We start from the raw sequence: 20,389 nt of genomic DNA, 5'->3' as shown, positions 1-20,389 counted from the left end.
TCCGTAGAGTTCTCTGAAGTGCCAGTTAGACCTACTGTTTAAGCATCTAACAGCCGTAGCGCTGTCTCTAAGCGCAACACACAGCATTTCCAGCCCCCTCCGCTAACCGGAAACGAAGAGAAGGAACCTAAACAGAAAGCAAAAGTATCTAACAGACCTACTTTTCCATCACGGGAAGCACCAAATAAGCGCTGCAACATGAAATTGGCGCCACGCATGCTCCGCCCCTCATGGGAGTTTCAACAATCCACTCCCGGTCGCCATTATTATTCAGCTAAACGACCGGGATCAAAATAACAAGCTGCGTAGCTCCTTTCCCCCATGTCTAGGAAGCTGCTTAGCTCAAATAAACACAACAAACTGACGTATGTCTGTCATAGCAACCACCCTCATACTGAGCTTTGCAGAAAAGGTCAGGCGATATGAAACAACCTCTCCCGGTCGTCATCATCATTAATCTAAACGACCAGGAGCAAAACAACAGGCTGCTTAGATCCCTTCACCTATGTCTAGAAAGCTGCTTAGCCCATATGAACTCCGTCGCAACAACACTGAACTTTGCACAATATAAAAAGGCAGACCGTATAAACCCTCCCGGTCGGCTATTTTATAAAACCACCAGGAGAGAAAAAAAGTCACGTCCCCAGTGTCTGCGTCCAAAACTGCCAAGTGTCCCACAGAAAAATTAGGAGAATTACATCTATGTTAACCCCTAGAAAGGAGCCCCAATGTGATGAGGTCTGTGTAAAAAGAATAAAGTGCCCAAACTTTTTCTGAGACTTCTTGTACTCCAGAAATAAAGTCAGCACTTACCTCATCTTCTGCCTGGCAGCAAGGCAGACTCCAGGTGTAAGAGGTCCTATCCCTCCCATGGACTTGAGAATGAAGAGAAAGTCCTGAGTTAGAATCTCTCAGGTTTTCCAAAGGCAGGGCAGCATCAATATATGGGAGGCACAGTGAGAATTATGTCCCCACCTGTTACCATTGCTCTAAAGCCACCAAAAGCTCTCCTGTAGAGACCGATATAGACTACGGCTATACCCTAGAACAAAGCAGCACACTCTGGCACTACTTTAAAAATAATAAACTTGATTGAAGAATCTAATCTAACACCTCACTTTACCTCTTCCTATCACTAACATAGGCAAAGAGAATGACTGGAGTGGGAGGGAAGGGAGGAGCTATATATACAGCTCTGCTGTGGTGCTCTTTGCCTCCTCCTGCTGACCAGGAGACTTAATCCCACAAGGATGAAATCCGTGGACTCATCGTGTCTTTAAAAAGAAAGACCCTTCCAGAAAAAGAACCTTCCAGGACAACAATTTAAAAGGACAGTCAACACAAGAATTTTTGTTAAAAAGATAGATAATCCCTTTATTACCCATTCCCCAGTTTGGAAAACCAACACTGTTATATTAATACACTTTTTACTTCTGTGACTAACTTGTATCTAAGCATCTTCTGACCGCCCCTAATCGCATGACTTTTAGTTATTATCTATTGACTTGCATTTTAGCAAATTAGTGCAGTGTCTGCCACTAGCGTGATCACAATGCTATCTATATGGCCTACATGAGCTTGCTCTCCCCTGCTGTGAAAAGTAAATAAAATAGAGGCGGCCTTCAAGGGCTTAGAAATGATCATATGTGCCTTCCTATGTTTGCTTTCAACTAGAATACCAAGAGAACAAAGCAAAATTGTTGCTAAAAGCAAATTGGAAAGTTGTTTAAAATTACATGCCCTATTTGAAAAATGAAAGTTTTTTTTGGACTTGACTGTCCCTTTAATGTCAACAGAATGCATAGGATCACACGGAGCCCGTGGCAAAAACTAAACAAGATTCAAACGCCAAGGAGGAGCGTTAGATCTAAACACAGGTCTGATCCTGATCAGAGCCTTGATGAATGATTGCACGTCAGGGAGCTCAGCTAGTCTCTTGTGCAAAGAAACAGAAAGGGTCGAAATCTGTACCCACAGGGAACTGGCAGAAAGGCCTTTCTTCAGACAGTCCTGGAGAAAGGAAATAATCCTGGCAGTCTTGACCTTATGCCAGGCAAAACCACGTTCTTCACACCAGAACAAGTAAGCTCTCCACACCTTAAAAGGTAGATCCGACGAGTAACCGGCTTACAAGCCTGAATTAAAAAGTGTTAATAACCCTCTCAGAGAAACCTCTCTTGGCTAAGACTAAGCGTTCAATTTCCACTGAGTCAGCCTCAGAGAATCTAGATTTTGATGAACAAAGGGACCCTGTTCCAGCAGATCCCTGCAACAAGTTAACCTCCATGGAGGAGATGAGAACATCCCCACCTGGTCTGCAAACCACATCCTTCGCGGCCACGATGGAGCAATCAGTATCACTGATGCATGCTCCTGCTTGATGTGGGTCACTACACGAGGGAGAAGTGGTAACGGTGGAAAAAAAAATGTAAATTAGGTTGAACCTCCAAGACACTGCTAATGCATCTATTAGCTGCGTCTGAGGATCCCTGGACCAGGACCCATATCTGGGTAGCTTGGAATTGAGCCGGGACGCCATGAGATCAATTTCCTGCGTCCCCCATATGTCGCAAATCTCTGCAAACACCTCGGGATGGAGAGACCATTTCCCCCGGATGAAAGGATTGTCTGCTGAGGAAATCCGCTTCCCAGTTGTCCTCACCCGGGAATGTATATCGCTGACAGCGAGCAATTGTGGGCCTCTGCATATTCCAGGATCCAAGATACTTTCCTCATTCCCCTGTGATGGTTGATGTAAGCCACCAAGGTTATGCTGTCTGATTGGAATCTGATAAATTGGGACGAACCCAGAAGAGGCCAAGCCTTCAGAGCATTGAAGATCGCTCGAAGTTCCAAAACATTGATAGGGAGGAGAGATTCCTCTCGAAGGCCTGGTGCCTTCCTGGCACCCCAAACAGCTCCCCATCCTGAGAGACTTGTGCCCATAGTCGCAATCTCCCAGGATGGTCTCAAGAAGGATGTCCCTTGGGACAGGTGATCTGGACAGAGCCACCAGGAGAGCGATTCTCTCGAGCGGTTGTCCAGAGAAGTCAGTTGAGACTGATCCGAATGATCGCCGTTCCACTGTCTCAGCATGCACAGCTGAAGCGGTCTGAGATGGAATCTGGCAAAAGTAACTATGTCCATGCTGGACACCAAGAGACCAATCACCTCCATACACCGAGCCACAGAGGGCCTTAAGGAGATCTGGAGGGCAAGACAAGCGGAAGTTAGCTTGTGACATTTCTGGTCTGTAAGGAATATCCTCATGGATATGGAGTCTATTATAGTACCCAGGAATTCCACCCTGGTACCGGGAACAAGAGAACTCCTTTCCAAGTTTATCTATCCATGAGATCGAAGAAAAAAAAATAGAAGAGCTTTCGAATGGTCTTCTTCCAGACGACAGGATGGTGCCTGAACTAGTATATCGTCCAAGTAGCTAGACCTAACGGAAGTGCAATAAACTGGAAGTGCTGGTCCAGAAACGCAAACCTTAGGAACTTGAAGTGTTCCTTCTGTATTGGAACTTGAAGGAAAGTATCCTTCAGATCTATTGTGGTCATGAACTGTCCTTCCTGAACTAAGGGAAGGATGGACCTTATTGTCTCCATTTTGAACGAGGGTCAGCTAGAAATTTGTTTAAGCACTTGAGGTCCAGAATAGGGCAGAAAGTTCCCTCCTTCTTTGGGACCGCAAAGAGGTTTGAGTAGTATCCCAGACCTCTTTCTGCAAGAGGTTCCGGTACAATGACTCCCAGGGAGGAGAGATCCCTCACGCACCCCAGAAAGGCTTCTTGTTTTTCTGGCCTTAAAGACAGGTTTGACAAGAGGAATCTGCCCCTGAATGGATGAGACTTGAAACATATCCTGTATCCATGAGTGATTACCTCCAGGACCACGGGTCTTGCACGTCCCCAAACCAAGCGTCCGAAAAGAGTGATAGTCTGCCCCCTACTAGATCCATAGCCGGATCGGGGGGCCGTCCCTTCATGCCGACTGCCTCATCAGGCTTCTTGTTTTGCTTTGACTTATTCCAGGACTAAGCCGGCTTCCAAGTCCCCTTGGATTGCTCTGGCTTTGCGGAGGGCTGCAGACGTTGGGATTTATCTGAAAGAAAGGAATGAAAATTAGGACCTTGTCCTTTAGGTTTGTTCTTATCCTGCTGTAAAAAAGGCACCTTTGCCTCCCGTAACCGTGGAGATAATGGAGTCCAGGCCTGGATCAAATAGAATCTTTCCTTTAAATGGGAGGGAAAGTCTGGACTTCAAAGTCATGTCCACAGACCAGGACTTCAGCCAGAGAGCCCTGTGGGTTTGAACAGAAAAACCTGAAGCCTTAGCATTCAGGCGAATAATCTGCATATTTGCATCACAAATAAAAGAATTAGCCACTCTTAAGGCCTTAATACTTTCCTGGATGAAGTCAAGGGGACCCTCCACCTCGATCAACTCTGATAAGTCGCACCAGTAGGTAGCCGCTCCAGAAACCACATCTGCTGGTAGAAACTATGTTAAGAAAGATGTTTCGACATACGGGATATTTGTTTCAATCTTCTTATCCATGGGCTGTTTAAAAGATTAACTATCCTCAAACGGGATAGTAGTATGCTTAGCAAGTGTGGAGATAGCACCATCCACCTTGGGGATGGAACCCCACAACTCCAATTGAGAGTCCGGAACCGGGAACAATTTTTTTAAAAGGAAGAAGGGGAAAAAAGAAGAACCAAGTCCTTCCAATTCATTCTTAATGTTTGCCATCTTTACAGGAACCGAGTAAGTCTGTGGTACAACCCTGTCCTCGTAGACCCTATCTAATTTAAGAATCAAAGGTTCCTTAGGCAATTTAGGCTCTAGGACTTCTAAAGTAGCCAAAACTTCCTTTAGCACAAATCGCAAATGTTCATTCCTAAATCTAAAGTATGGTTCCTCCACAGCTGGAGGCTTAGAGGCAGCAAATTCCAACCCAGAAAGAGCATCCTCTGAAGTATCAGAGGTGTTTTCATCAGCGGATAATCTTGTATCAGATAAATCCAATAAGCTAGTAGATGACCCCTGGGAGGGATAGCAATATTTGACCTTTCGCTAAAGGTCACTGAAGGCCACAGACACTACTGTTTGCAACTGCTCAGTAAAGTCTGGCAGTAAAATCCAGATGGAGGATTAGGAGTGCTACGGGAAGCTGCATGTATATTTGGAGATGACTGTAGGGTGCGCATCTCGCGGGACGGAGACTTCTCAGAGATGGACGGCTCAGTGGTACTAAACATTAACTTTCTTTGACATGATTACATTTTCAAGGCATGTTGAACATAATTGAGCAGGCGGGTACACCACAGCCTCCTCACAATATAGACAGGTATTTGACTTGGGTAAATAGGGAGTACCCTCTAACGCATCAGAATCCTCCATAGCTTGCACTTATAAAACTGACTATTGAGTAATAAGAGAAAACAGCACCTTTATAACCCCAATGGTTGGGGCACTCACCACCTCCTATGACCCAGGCCAAAACAGAGAAACCGATTCTTCTCCAATAAACCGCACGGTCAGGAAAAAGGAAACAGTGTGACCACACCCGGTCACGTACTGCGCAATGCAGGACCGTCCCATCTATAGGAAAAAGCGTGCCTGCTCAGCTTACAAAAAGCTGTATGGTCCAACATCTGCCTGAGCCTCATCTCACATGTCGCAGCATAATCATAATAAAATAAAATTATGTGATTAATCCCTCCTGTTCAATAATCCCCCACCGGAGATATTAACCCTTGATTCCATACAGATAAAAGGAGCCACACAGTGACCCTGTCTTCTTGCGTTATGTGTATAAAAAAAAATGAAACTCTTACTGGAATTTCTGCCGAAAAACAGAAAAAACAGCCTCTCAAGTTTGACAGACTTGTAGCATCGCTTCTGACATGGACTTGAGTGATGGAAGCAGGCAGTGAAACTCGTCAACACTAATTGCTTAGGAGCTGTTAATAAGAGTCTGGATGGGTTTGCAGAAAAACTCTCCCTGCATCTCCAGACTCTAACATTCAATAATGTTCTCACTGAGAGGCTGGCAAGACTATTTAAAACTCCAGTTCCATATTGAAGGGCAGATACTGCTCATAAGGAACTACTCTATCTTCTGACACTTCTCTGCCAACCTCCTGTGATGAAAGGCAAAGAATGACTGGGATATGAAGGAACTGGGGGGAGTATTTGAGCATTTGACTGGGGTTCTTTGCCTCCCCCTTGTGGCCAGGTTCAGTATTTCCCAAGTAAGGAATGATGCTGTGGACTCTACTCATATTAAGAAGGAATTAAAAAATCAACTTTAGATGTACAGTTTAAGAGTTAGATGACAGTCTACACCACAATTTTTATTGTTTTAAGATAGATAATCCCTTTATTACCCATTCCCCAGTTTTGCATAACCAACAATGTTAAATTAGATACAAGGTAATCACAGAGGTAAAAAGTATATTAAGTATCGTCTGACAGCCCCCTGATCACTACATATTATTTATTAAATATCGACTTGCATTTTAGCCAATTAGTGCAGTGTCTGCCACAAACCACAGGCGTGATCACGTTATCTATATGGCTCACATGAACTAGCACTCCCCTGTTGTGAAAAGCAAATAAATAAAAAAAATGTGATAAGAGGCGGCCTTCAAGGGCTTAGAAATTATATGAGCCTACCTAGGTTTAACTTTCAACTAAGAATACCAAGAGAACGAAACACATTTGATGATAAAATTAAATTGGAAATTTGTAAAATTACATGCCCTATCTGATATCATGAAATTGTTTTTTGACCAAAAACTGTCCCTTTTAAACTAGATCAAACAATACATAACCATTGATCAAAGTTCACCTTCAGCCTCTGGAACTGCTGTCCCTGTGCTGGTGCTGTTGGTGGGGTGGAATGGGCATGACTTTGTACTCCAGGTCCTCCATGACCTGGTACAGGGGTGCTGTGGTGATGTCCCCCGTGCACTGCAGCAAGTGCTGCTGGCCCATGGCTGCCAGCATTTTGAGGCACTGCTGATACCTGTGGGAAGAAAGATATAAGCAAATAAGTCTTGCACTCAGTCATAAGCTAATATTGCATTTACTCCTAAATAGCTAAATCCGTTATTTGTGAGTGCTTTTAAAATGAACGCAATTCCTATAACACCCACACACACTGAGTTAATAAAGGAGAAAATGTCTTACGGAACACTAAATGGTGGAATATTAAGGAGTTTAAGATAGCTTTTATAAAATTAAATTAAAATAAAAAAATAGTTTAGTTTTCTTCATTCTCTTGATATCCTTTGTTAAATAATAACCATAGGTAAGCTCAGGAGCACGCACATGTCTTTAGTGGTCTATGGTAGCCATGTGTGCAACGATGTATAAAACATTATTGCAAATAACCCATGCACACTACTGAGCTCCTAACAAAGGATATAAAGAGAAGAAAGCAAAATTTGTTTTTTAATTTAATTATATTCATTAACTAGGATTCATGTTTAAACGGAAGCTCAAGTGTTTTTTTTTTTAAAATCAAAACTTTCCTATAAAGACAAAATATTAAGATGCATTCTAAAATGTTACAGTATGAATTTTCTTTATGGATTAGAGTACATTAAGCCTAGTTAGCTTAAATAAGCACTTAGCTTGGATTCTAAATTTCTTACTAGTGAACTCATGTAATATGTGGAACCATAAATATGTGAATCTAGTGAAATAAGCCACATTTGTAGTGTACTATATGTAACTATAAATAAGAACAACAGGGAAGAAGAATATCTACAAACAAAAATATATTAAATAATAAGAAATGCTTAAGAATAAGCCCTGGCACAGCTGTTTAAAAGCAAAGATAAACAAACAAACAATATAGCACAAAACAATTGCTCTCCAAATGACCTGGTATCCAGGGGCCACAGAGTATTGTATGCCAGTGGTAGGCTGCATGGCATCGGACGGTGGTTCATAGGCAGGAGGCGCTGGAGCAAGGACACGATGCTGGTGAGTGAATGCTTCAGTAATTCGCCGCGGCTGGGGAGGAAAGGCAGCCGCCTCAGGCTCATCCAGTCTGCGCTTCATGCTCAAAACATAGTTGACTGCCAGCGACAATGCTGAAAACGGAAAAGTGGTGGGAACCCATGATGATCACAATGAAAAAATTAGTTATATGTTCTATTTCAGTGCAATCAAATAATCCGACAATATTCATTGTTATACTAAGGAGTGTAAGACGTTTTAAAGGTCTGTACAACAGATAAACAGCTCTTCCAGTTTCAAATAAGTAAACTAAGAAAAAGGCATTCAAATGTTATGTAATTCTAAGACACCATTCACTAATCTCATCTATTAGAACTTCATAGCAAGTTTCATAAAACAGAAGCTGGTGTGATTAGTTTATACCAAACCTGAGAGCAGAATATACCCAGAAAAGCAAAAAAATTGGAAAATTGTGTATTTTTACATATTGTGTTCATTTAAAAAAAAAAAAAAAAAATGTATGTGCAATTTGTTAGAGTAGAATTTGCTCAGCGATGTCATTGCTTTGGATTAACCGAGTAACTAGCATTTGACAATTTGTGTAAACACCCTGCCTCTTTTGCATTTCAAGCCATACTCACATATGACAGAGTAGGCACTGGATCTGGTCAGTGGGCAACAGTGAGATTAAAGGGACACTGAACCCAAATTTTTTATTTCATGATTCAGATAGAGCATGCAATTTTAAGCAATTTTGTAATTTACTCCTTTTATCAATTTTTTTTTGTTCTCTTGCCATCTTTATTTGAAAAAGGCATCTAAGCTATTTGTTGGTTCAGACACTGGACAGCCCTGGTTTATTGGTGGGTGAATTTATCCACCAATCAGCAAGAATAACCTAGGTCGTTCACTAAAAATGGGCCAGCATCTAAACTTACATTCTTGCTTTTCAAATAAAGATACCAAGAGAATGAAGACAATTTAATAGAAGTAAATTAGAAAGTTGCTTAAAACTGCATGCTTTATCTGAACCATAAAAGAAAAAAAATTGGGTTCAGTGTCCCTTTAAGACCTCATATTTTGAAGTTAATACTCCACCCATTTCTACAATGTTCCCTCTCTACACTAAAACGGATTGCAACAAGCCCATGTACTCAAGTAACAATCCCGACACAGGTGACCGGAGATGGCAAGGGAAAAAACATTATTTATGCTTACCTGAAAAATTTATTTCTCTTGTAGTGTGTTCAGTCCACGGGTCATCCATTACTTATGGGATATATTCTCCTTCCCAACAGGAAGTTGCAAGAGGATCACCCAAGCAGAGCTGCTATATAGCTCCTCCCCTCACATGTCATATCCAGTCATTCGACCGAAACAAGACGAGAAAGGAGAAACTATAGGGTGCAGTGGTGACTGGAGTTATAATTTAAAATTTAGAACCTGCCTCAAAAAGACAGGGCGGGCCGTGGACTGAACACACTACAAGAGAAATAAATTTATCAGGTAAGCATAAAATATAATTTATGCTTACCTGATAAATTCATTTCTCCTGTAGTGTAGTCAGTCCACGGGTCATCCATTACTTATGGGATTATAACTCCTCCCTAACAGGAAGTGCAAGAGGATCACCCAAGCAGAGCTGCTATATAGCTCCTCCCCTCTACGTCATATCCAGTCATTCGACCGAAACCATACGAGAAAGGAGAAACTATAGGGTGCAGTGGTGACTGGAGTTTAATTAAAATTTAGACCTGCCGTAAAAACAGGGAGGGCCGTGGACTGACTACACTACAGGAGAAATGAATTTATCAGGTAAGCATAAATTATATTTTCTCCTGTTAAGTGTAGTCAGTCCACGGGTCATCCATTACTTATGGGATACCAATACCAAAGCTAAAAGTACACGGATGACAGGAGGGACAGGCAGGATCTTTACACGGAAGGAACCACTGCCTGTAGAACCTCTCTCCCAAAAACAGCCTCCGAAGAAGCAAAAGTGTCAAATTTGTAAAATTTTGAAAAAGTATGAAGTGAAGACCAAGTTGCAGCCTTGCAAATCTGTTCAACAGAGGCCTCATTCTTAAAGGCCCAAGTGGAAGCCACAGCTCTAGTAGAATGAGCTGTAATCCTTTCAGGAGGCTGCTGTCCAGCAGTCTCATAGGCTAAACGTATTATGCTACGAAGCCAAAAAGAGAGAGAGGTAGCCAAAGCTTTTTGACTTCTCCTCTGTCCAGAATAAACGACAAACAGGGAAGAAGTTTGACGAAAATCTTTAGTTGCCTGCAAATAAAATTTCAGGGCACGGACGACGTCCAGATTGTGCAAAAGTCGTTCCTTCTTTGAAGAAGGGTTAGGGCACAATGATGGAACAACAATCTCTTGATTGATATTCTTGTTAGTGACTACCTTAGGTAAGAACCCAGGTTTAGTACGCAGAACTACCTTGTCTGAATGAAAAATCAGATAAGGAGAATCACAATGTAAGGCCGATAACTCAGACTCTTCGAGCCGAGGAAATAGCCATTAAAAACAGAACTTTCCAAGATAACAGCTTGATATCGATGGAATGAAGGGGTTCAAACGGAACACCTTGCAGAACGTTAAGAACTAAGTTTAAGCTCCACGGCGGAGCAACAGTCTTAAACACAGGCTTAATCCTAGCCAAAGCCTGACAAAAAGCCTGAACGTCTGGAACTTCTGCCAGACGTTTGTGTAAAAGGATAGACAGAGCTGAAATCTGTCCCTTTAACGAACTAGCAGATAAACCCTTTTCTAAACCCTCTTGTAGAAAAAGACAATATCCTAGAAATCCTAACCTTACTCCATGAGTAACTCTTGGATTCGCACCAATACAAGTATTTACGCCATATTTTATGGTAAATTTTCCTGGTAACAGGTTTCCTAGCCTGTATTAAGGTATCAATCACTGACTCCGAGAATCCACGCTTTGATAGAATCAAGCGTTCAATCTCCATGCAGTCAGCCTCAGAGAAATTAGATTTGGATGTTTGAAAGGACCCTGAATCAGAAGGTCCTGTCTCAGAGGCAGAGACCATGGTGGACAGGACGACGTGTCCACTAGATCTGCATACCAGGTCCTGCGTGGCCACGCAGGCGCTATTAGAATCACAGATGCTCTCTCCTGTTTGATCCTGGCAATCAATCGAGGAAGCATCGGGAAAGGTGGAAACACATAAGCCATGTTGAAGACCCAAGGTGCTGTCAGAGCATCTATCAGCACCGCTCCCGGGTCCCTGGACCTGGATCCGTAACAAGGAAGCTTGGCGTTCTGGCGAGACGCCATGAGATCCAGATCTGGTTTGCCCCAATGATGAAGCAGTTGGGCAAACACCTCCGGATGAAGTTCCCACTCCCCCGGATGAAAGGTCTGGCGACTTAGAAAATCCACCTCCCAGTTCTCCACGCCTGGGATGTGGATCGCTGACAGGTGGCAAGAGTGAGACTCTGCCCAGCGAATTATCTGTGAGACTTCCATCATCGCTAGGGAACTCCTTGTTCCTCCTTGATGGTTGATGTAAGCCACAGTCGTGATGTTGTCCGACTGAAACCTGATGAACCTCAGAGTTGCTAACTGAGGCCAAGCCAGAAGAGCATTGAAAATTGCTCTTAACTCCAGAATGTTTATTGGAAGGAGTCTCTCCTCCTGAGTCCATGATCCCTGAGCCTTCAGGGAATTCCAGACTGCGCCCCAACCTAGAAGGCTGGCGTCTGTTGTTACAATCGTCCAATATGGCCTGCGGAAGGGCATCCCCTTGGACAGATGTGGCCGAGAAAGCCACCATAGAAGAGAATCTCTGGTCTCTTGATCCAGATTTAGCAGAGGGGACAAATCTGAGTAATCCCCATTCCACTGACTTAGCATGCACAATTGCAGCGGTCTGAGATGCAGGCGCGCAAATGGTACTATGTCCATTGCCGCTACCATTAAGCCGATTACCTCCATGCACTGAGCCACTGACGGGTGTTGAATGGAATGAAGGACACGGCAAGCATTTAGAAGTTTTGATAACCTGTCCTCCGTCAGGTAAATTTTCATTTCTACAGAATCTATAAGAGTCCCTAGAAAGGGAACTCTTGTGAGTGGCAATAGAGAACTCTTTTCTACGTTCACCTTCCACCCATGCGACCTTAGAAATACCAGAACTAACTCTGTATGAGACTTGGCAGTTTGGAAACTTGACGCTTGTATCAGAATGTCGTCTAGGTACGGAGCTACCGCTATGCCTCGCGGTCTTAGTACCGCCAGAAGAGAGCCCAGAACCTTTGTAAAGATTCTTGGAGCCGTAGCTAACCCGAAGGGAAGAGCTACAAACTGTTAATGCCTGTTTAGGAAGGCAAATCTTAGATACCGGTAATGATCCTTGTGAATCGGTATGTGAAGGTAGGCATCCTTTAAATCCACTGTGGTCATGTACTGACCCTCTTGGATCATGGGTAAGATGGTTCGAATAGTTTCCATTTTGAACGATGGAACTCTTAGGAATTTGTTTAGGATCTTTAAGTCCAAGATTGGTCTGAAGGTTCCCTCTTTCTTGGGAACCACAAACAGATTTGAATAGAATCCTTGCCCGTGTTCCGACCGCGGAACTGGGTGGATCACTCCCATTAGTAAGAGGTCTTGTACACAGCGTAGAAACGCCTCTTTCTTTATCTGGTTTGCTGATAACCTTGAAAGATAAAATCTCCCTTGTGGAGGAGAAGCTTTGAAGTCCAGAAGATATCCCTGAGATATGATTTCCAACGCCCAGGGATCCTGGACATCTCTTGCCCAAGCCTGGGCAAAGAGAGAAAGTCTGCCCCCCACTATATCCGTTTCCGGATCGGGGGCCCTCACTTCATGCTGTCTTAGGGGCAGCAGCAGGTTTTCTGGCCTGCTTGCCCTTGTTCCAGGACTGGTTAGGTTTCCAGCCCTGTCTGTAGCGAGCAACAGTTCCTTCCTGTCTTGGAGCGGAGGAAGTTGATGTTGCTCCTGCCTTGAAGTTACGAAAGGCACGAAAATTAGACTGTTTAGCCTTTGGTTTGGCCCTGTCTTGAGGCAGGGCATGGCCCTTACCTCCAGTAATGTCAGCGATAATTTCTTTCAAGCCGGGCCCGAATAATGTCTGCCCTTTGAAAGGAATATTAAGCAATTTAGATTTAGAAGTCACATCAGCTGACCAGGATTTAAGCCACAGCGCTCTGCGCGCTTGAATGGCGAATCCGAAGTTCTTAGCCGTAAGTTTGGTTAAGTGTACTACGGCATCAGAAATAAATGAATTAGCTAGCTTAAGGGCTTTAAGCTTGTTCATAATCTCATCCAATGGAGCTGTGCTAAGGGTCTCTTCCAGAGACTCAAACCAGAATGCCGCCGCAGCAGTGACGGGCGCGATGCATGCAAGGGGTTGTAATATAGAACCTTGCTGAACAAACATTTTCTTAAGGTAACCCTCTAACTTTTTATCCATTGGATCTGAAAAAGCACAGCTATCCTCCACCGGGATAGTGGTGCGCTTAGCCAGAGTAGAAACTGCTCCCTCCACCTTAGGGACCGTCTGCCATAGGTCCCGTGTGGTGGCGTCTATTGGAAACATTTTTCTAAATATAGGAGGGGGTGAAAAGGGCACACCGGGTCTATCCCACTCCTTGTTAACAATTTCTGTAAGCCTTTTAGGTATAGGAAAAACGTCAGTACACGCCGGTACCGCAAAATATTTATCCAGCCTACATACTTTCTCTGGAATTGCAACCGTGTTACAATCATTCAGAGCCGCTAATACCTCCCCTAGTAATACACGGAGGTTCTCAAGCTTAAATTTAAAATTTGAAATCTCTGAATCCAGTTTACTTGGATCAGATCCGTCACCCACAGAATGAAGCTCTCCGTCCTCATGTTCTGCAAATTGTGACGCAGTATCAGACATGGCTCTACTATTATCAGCGCACTCTGTTCTTACCCCAGAGTGATCGCGTTTACCTCTTAATTCTGGCAATTTAGATAGTACTTCAGTCATAACATTAGCCATGTCTTGCAAAGTGATTTGTATGGGCCGCCCTGATGTACTTGGCGCCACAATATCACGCACCTCCTGAGCGGGAGGCGAAGGTACTGACACGTGAGGAGAGTTAGTCGGCATAACTTCCCCCTCATTGTCTGGTGATATTTTTTTAACATATAAAGTTTGACTTTTATTCAAAGTAACATCTATACATTGAGTGCACAAATTTCTATTGGGCTCCACATTAGCCTTTAAACATAGTGAACAAACAGATTCATCTGTGTCAGACATGTTTAAACAGACAATAACACTAGCAAGCTTGGAAAAAAAATAGCAATAACACTAGCAAGCTTGGAAAAAACTTTTAAATAAATTTACAAGCTATATAAAAAACGCTACTGCGCCTTTAAGAAACATAAAAATGTGACACAGTTGAATTAACAATGAACCAAATATGTTAAAAAAAACAAATTTTAACAGAAAATGTATAAAGTTAGCAGAGGATTGCACCCACCAGCAAAAGGATGATTAACCCCTTAATACCCAAAACGGATAACAGTTGAAATAATAAACGTTTTTATCACAGTCAAACACACTGTCACAGGTCTGCTGTGACTGATTACCTCCCTCAAAACTAGTTTTGGAAACCCCTGGGCTCTGTAGAGACGTCCTGGATCATGGAGGAAGAAATAGGAAGACTGACTAAATTTTTACTGCGCAATAAAGCGCTAAAATAGGCCCCTCCCACTCATATTACAACAGTGGGGAAGCTCAGTAAACTGTTTTTATGCAGAAAAAAACGATAGCCATGTGGTAAAAATCATGCCCATAAAGTTTTATCACCAAGTACCTCAGAAAAAACGATTAACATGCCAGTAAACGTTTTAAAATTGAAAATTATGAAATGTTATTAATAAGCCTGCTGCTAGTCGCTTTCACTGTAGTGCAGGCTCAAATATTACTTTAATATTGACAGTATTTTCTTTGAGATATTTCTGGGGAATGGAATTTCACTGAGTATACATACATATCAGCCTGATACCAGTCGCTACTACTGCATTTAAGGCTGCACTTACATTACATCGGTATTAGCAGTATTTTCTCAGTCAATTCCATTCCTTAGAAAATAATTTACTGCACATACCTCCTTGCAGGTGGGCCCTGCATGCTATGCCCTGCATGCTATCCCCTGTTCTGAAGTTACCTCACTCCTCAGAATGGCCGAGAACAGCAAGTGGATCTTAGTTACGACCGCTAAGATCATAGAAAACTCAGGCAGATTCTTCTTCTAATGCTGCCTGAGACAAACAACACACTCCGGTGCCGTTTAAAATAAACTTTTGATTGAAGAAATAAAAACTAAGTTTAACACACCACAGTCCTCTCACACGTCCTATCTTTAGTTAGGTGCAAGAGAATGACTGGGTATGACGTAGAGGGGAGGAGCTATATAGCAGCTCTGCTTGGGTGATCCTCTTGCACTTCCTGTTAGGGAGGAGTTATAATCCCATAAGTAATGGATGACCCGTGGACTGACTACACTTAACAGGAGAAATTATGTTTTCTCTTGTTAAGTGTGTTCAGTCCACGGGTCATCCATTACTTATGGGATACCAATACCAAAGTTAAAGTACACGGATGATGGGAGGGACAAGGCAGGAACATTAAACAGAAGGAACCACTGCCTGTAGAACCTTTCTCCCAAAAACAGCCTCCGAAGAAGCAAAAGTGTCAAATTTGTAAAATTTGTAAAAAGTATGAAGTGAAGACCAAGTTGCAGCCTTGCAAATCTGTTCAACAGAGGCCTCATTCTTAAAGGCCCAGGTGGAAGCCACAGCTCTAGTGGAATGAGCTGTAATTCTTTCAGGAGGCTGCTGTCCAGCAGTCTTATAGGCTAAGCGTATTATGCTACGAAGCCAAAAAGAGAGAGAGGTAGCCGAAGCCTTTTGACCTCTCCTCTGTCCAGAGTAAACGACAAACAGAGAAGAAGTTTGTCGAAAATCTTTAGTTGCCTGTAACTAAAACTTCAGGGCACGGACCATGTCTAGATTATGCAAAAGACGTTCCTTCTTTGAAGAAGGATTAGGACATAATGATGGAACAACAATCTCTTGATTGATATTCCTGTTAGAAACAACCTTAGGTAAAAACCCAGGTTTAGTACGCAGGACTACCTTGTCTGAATGAAAGATCAGATAAGGAGAATCACAATGTAAGGCAGATAACTCAGAGACTCTTCGAGCCGAGGAAATAGCCATCAAAAACAGAACTTTCCAAGATAAAAGCTTAATATCAATGGAATGAAGGGGTTCAAAAGGAACACCCTGAAGAACCTGAAGAATCAAGTTTAAGCTCCACGGAGGAGCAACAGTCTTAAACACAGGCTTAATCCTAGTCAAAGCCTGGACGTCTGGATTCTCTGCCAGACGCTTGTGTAAAAGAATAGACAGAGCAGAAATCTGTCCCTTTAGCGAACTAGCGGATAAACCCTTTTCTAAACCCTCTTGTAGAAAAGACAATATCCTAGGAATCCTAACCTTACTCCATGAGTAACTCTTGGATTCACACCAATATAAATATTTACGCCATATCTTATGGTAAATTTTTCTGGTCACAGGTTTCCGAGCCTGTATTAATGTATCAATAACAGACTCCAAGAATCCACGCTTTGATAGAATCAAGCGTTCAATCTCCATGCAGTCAGCCTCAGAGAAATTAGGTTTGGATGGTTGAAAGGACCCTGAATTAGAAGGTCCTGCCTCAGAGGCAGAGACCATGGTGGACAGGACGACATGTCCACTAGGTCTGCATACCAGGTCCTGCGTGGCCACGCAGGCGCTATCAGAATCACCGATGCTCTCTCCTGTTTGATCTTGGCAATCAGTCGAGGCAGTAACGGAAACGGTGGAAACACATAAGCCATGTTGAAAACCCAAGGGTCTGCTAGTGCATCTATCAGCACCGCTCCCGGGTCCCTGGACCTGGAACCGTAGCACGGAAGCTTGGCGTTCTGGCGAGATGCCATGAGATCCAGTTCCGGTTCGCCCCAACGAAGAATCAGTTGAGCAAATATCTCCGGATGAAGTTCCCACTCCCCCGGATGAAAGGTCTGGCGACTTAGAAAATCCGCCTCCCAGTTCTCCACGCCTGGAATGTAGATCGCTGACAGGTGGCAAGAGTGAGACTCTGCCCAGCGAATTATCTTTGAGACTTCCAACATCGCTAGGGAACTCCTGGTTCCTCCTTGATGATTGATGTAAGCTACAGTCGTGATGTTGTCCGACTGAAACCTGATGAACCTCAGTGTTGCTAACTGAGGCCAAGCTAGAAGAGCATTGAATATTGCTCTTAATTCCAGAATGTTTATTGGATGGAGTTTCTCCTCCTGAGTCCACGATCCCTGAGCCTTTAGGGAGTTCCAGACTGCGCCCCAGCCTTGTAGGCTGGCATCTGTTGTTACAATCGTCCAATCTGGTCTGCAAAAGGTCATTCCTTTGGACAGATGAACCCGAGACAACCACCAGAGAAGAGAATCTCTGGTCTCCTGGTCCAGATTCAGTAAAAGGGACAGATCTGAGTAATCCCCATTCCACTGACTTAGCATGCATAATTGCAGCGGTCTGAGATGCAGGCGTGCAAATGGCACTATGTCCATTGCCGCAACCACTAAGCCGATTACTTCCATGCACTGAGCTACTGATGGGCTTGGAATGGAATGAAGGACACGGCAAGCATTTAGAATTTTTGATAACCTGGACGCCGTCAGGTAAATCTTCATCTCTACAGAATCTATAAGAGTCCCTAGGAAGGGAACCCTTGTGAGTGGAAACAGAACTCTTTTCCATGTTCACTTTCCACCCATGCGACCTCAGAAATGCTAGAACTATCTCTGTATGAGAATTTGCATTTTGAAAACTTGACGCTTGTATCAGAATGTCGTCTAGGTACGGAGCCACCGCTATGCCTCGCGGTCTTAGTACCGCCAGAAGCGAGCCCAGAATCTTTGTAAAAATTCTCGGAGCCGTAGCTAACCCAAAGGGAAGAGCTACAAACTGGTAATGCCTGTCTAGAAAGGCAAACCTTAGGTACCGATAATGATCTTTGTGAATCGGTATGTGAAGGGAGGCATCCTTTAAGTCCACTGTGGTCATATACTGACCCTCTTGGATCATGGGTAGGATGGTTCGAATGGTTTCCATCTTGAATGATGGAACTCTTAGGAATTTGTTTAAGATCTTTAGGTCTAAGATTGGCCTGAAGGTTCCCTCTTTTTTGGGAACCACAAACAGATTTGAGTAAAAACCTTGCCCTTGTTCCGTTCGCGGAACTGGGTGGATCACTCCCATCACTAAGAGGTCTTGTACACATTGTAGAAATGCCTCTTTCTTTACTAGGTTTGTTGATAACCTTGACAGATGAAACCTCCCTTGTGGAGGAGAAGTTTTGAAGTCCAGAAGGTATCCCTGAGATATGATCTCCAACGTCCAGGGATCCTGGACATCTCTTGCCCAAGCCTGGGCGAAGAGAGAAAGTCTGCCCCCCACTAGATCCGTCTCCGGAAAGGGGGCCCCGACTTCATGCTGTCATAGGGGCGGAAGTAGGCTTTCTGGCCTGCTTGCCCTTGTTCCATGACTGGTTGCCTTTCCAACCCCGTCTGTAACGAGCAGTAGTTCCTTCCTGTTTTGGAGCGGAGGAAGTTGATGCTGCTCCTGCCTTGAAATTACGAAAGGCACGAAAATTAGACTGTTTGGCCTTTGATTTGGCCCTGTCCTGAGGAAGGGTGTGGCCCTTACCTCCAGTAATGTCAGCAATAATTTCCTTCAAGCCGGGCCCGAATAAGGTCTGCCCTTTGAAAGGAATATTCAGTAGTTTAGATTTAGAAGTCACATCTGCTGACCAGGATTTAAGCCATAGCGCTCTGCGCGCCTGGATGGCGAATCCGGAATTCTTAGCCGTAAGTTTGGTTAAATGCACAACGGCATCCGAAAACAGAATTTATACTTACCTGATAAATTACTTTCTCCAACGGTGTGTCCGGTCCACGGCGTCATCCTTACTTGTGGGATATTCTCTTCCCCAACAGGAAATGGCAAAGAGCCCAGCAAAGCTGGTCACATGATCCCCCCTAGGCTCCGCCTTCCCCAGTCATTCGACCGACGTAAAGGAGGAATATGCATAGGAGAAATCATATGATACCGTGGTGACTGTAGTTAGAGAAAATAATTCATCAGACCTGATTAAAAAACCAGGGCGGGCCGTGGACCGGACACACCGTTGGAGAAAGTAATTTATCAGGTAAGCATAAATTCTGTTTTCTCCAACATAGGTGTGTCCGGTCCACGGCGTCATCCTTACTTGTGGGAACCAATACCAAAGCTTTAGGACACGGATGATGGGAGGGAGCAAATCAGGTCGCCTAGATGGAAGGCACCACGGCTTGCAAAACCTTTCTCCCAAAAATAGCCTCAGATGAAGCAAAAGTATCAAATTTGTAGAATTTGGTAAAAGTGTGCAGTGAAGACCAAGTCGCTGCCTTACATATCTGATCAACAGAAGCCTCGTTCTTGAAGGCCCATGTGGAAGCCACGGCCCTAGTGGAGTGAGCTGTGATTCTTTCAGGAGGCTGCCGTCCGGCAGTCTCATAAGCCAATCGGATGATGCTTTTAAGCCAGAAAGAGAGAGGTAGAAGTTGCTTTTTGACCTCTCCTTTTACCAGAACAACAAACAAGGAAGATGTTTGTCTGAAATCCTTTGTAGCTTCTAAGTAGAATTTTAGAGCACGAACTACATCCAAATTGTGCAATAAACGTTCCTTCTTTGACACTGGATTTGGACACAAAGAAGGCACAACTATCTCCTGGTTAATATTTTTGTTAGAAACAACTTTCGGAAGAAAACCAGGTTTAGTACGCAAAACCACCTTATCTGCATGGAACACCAGATATGGAGGAGAACACTGCAGAGCAGATAACTCTGAAACTCTTCTTGCAGAAGAAATTGCAACCAAAAACAAAACTTTCCAAGATAATAACTTTATATCAACGGAATGTAGGGGTTCAAACGGAACCCCCTGAAGAACTGAAAGAACTAAATTGAGACTCCAGGGAGGAGTCAAAGGTTTGTAAACAGGCTTGATTCTAACCAGAGCCTGAACAAAAGCTTGAACATCTGGCACAGCCGCCAGCTTTTTGTGAAGTAAAACAGATAAGGCAGAAATCTGTCCCTTCAAAGAACTTGCAGATAATCCTTTCTCCAAACCCTCTTGAAGAAAGGATAGAATCTTGGGAATTTTTATCTTGTTCCATGAGAATCCTTTAGATTCACACCAACAGATATATTTTTTCCATATTTTATGGTAGATTTTTCTAGTTACAGGCTTTCTAGCCTGAACAAGAGTATCAATGACAGA

At 43.5% G+C, this 20,389-nt stretch overlaps 1 protein-coding gene across 1 annotated transcript in view; it reads right to left on the bottom strand.

The window, feature by feature from the left end:
* SIN3A (SIN3 transcription regulator family member A) overlaps window positions 1–20,389 on the bottom strand; it is a gene marked incomplete at its 3' end in the record, with an annotated part of 448,744 nt that overhangs the window by 376,325 nt on the left and 52,030 nt on the right. Inside the window, 2 exon segments of the mRNA XM_053717346.1 lie at window positions 6,864–7,040; window positions 7,904–8,115. Of these exon segments, the coding sequence (XP_053573321.1) occupies window positions 6,864–7,040; window positions 7,904–8,083 (357 nt within the window).

Source organism: Bombina bombina, chromosome 6, assembly GCF_027579735.1.
Source record: "Bombina bombina isolate aBomBom1 chromosome 6, aBomBom1.pri, whole genome shotgun sequence".
NCBI lineage: Eukaryota > Metazoa > Chordata > Amphibia > Anura > Bombinatoridae > Bombina > Bombina bombina.
This window is presented reverse-complemented; position numbering and strand designations above follow the sequence as displayed.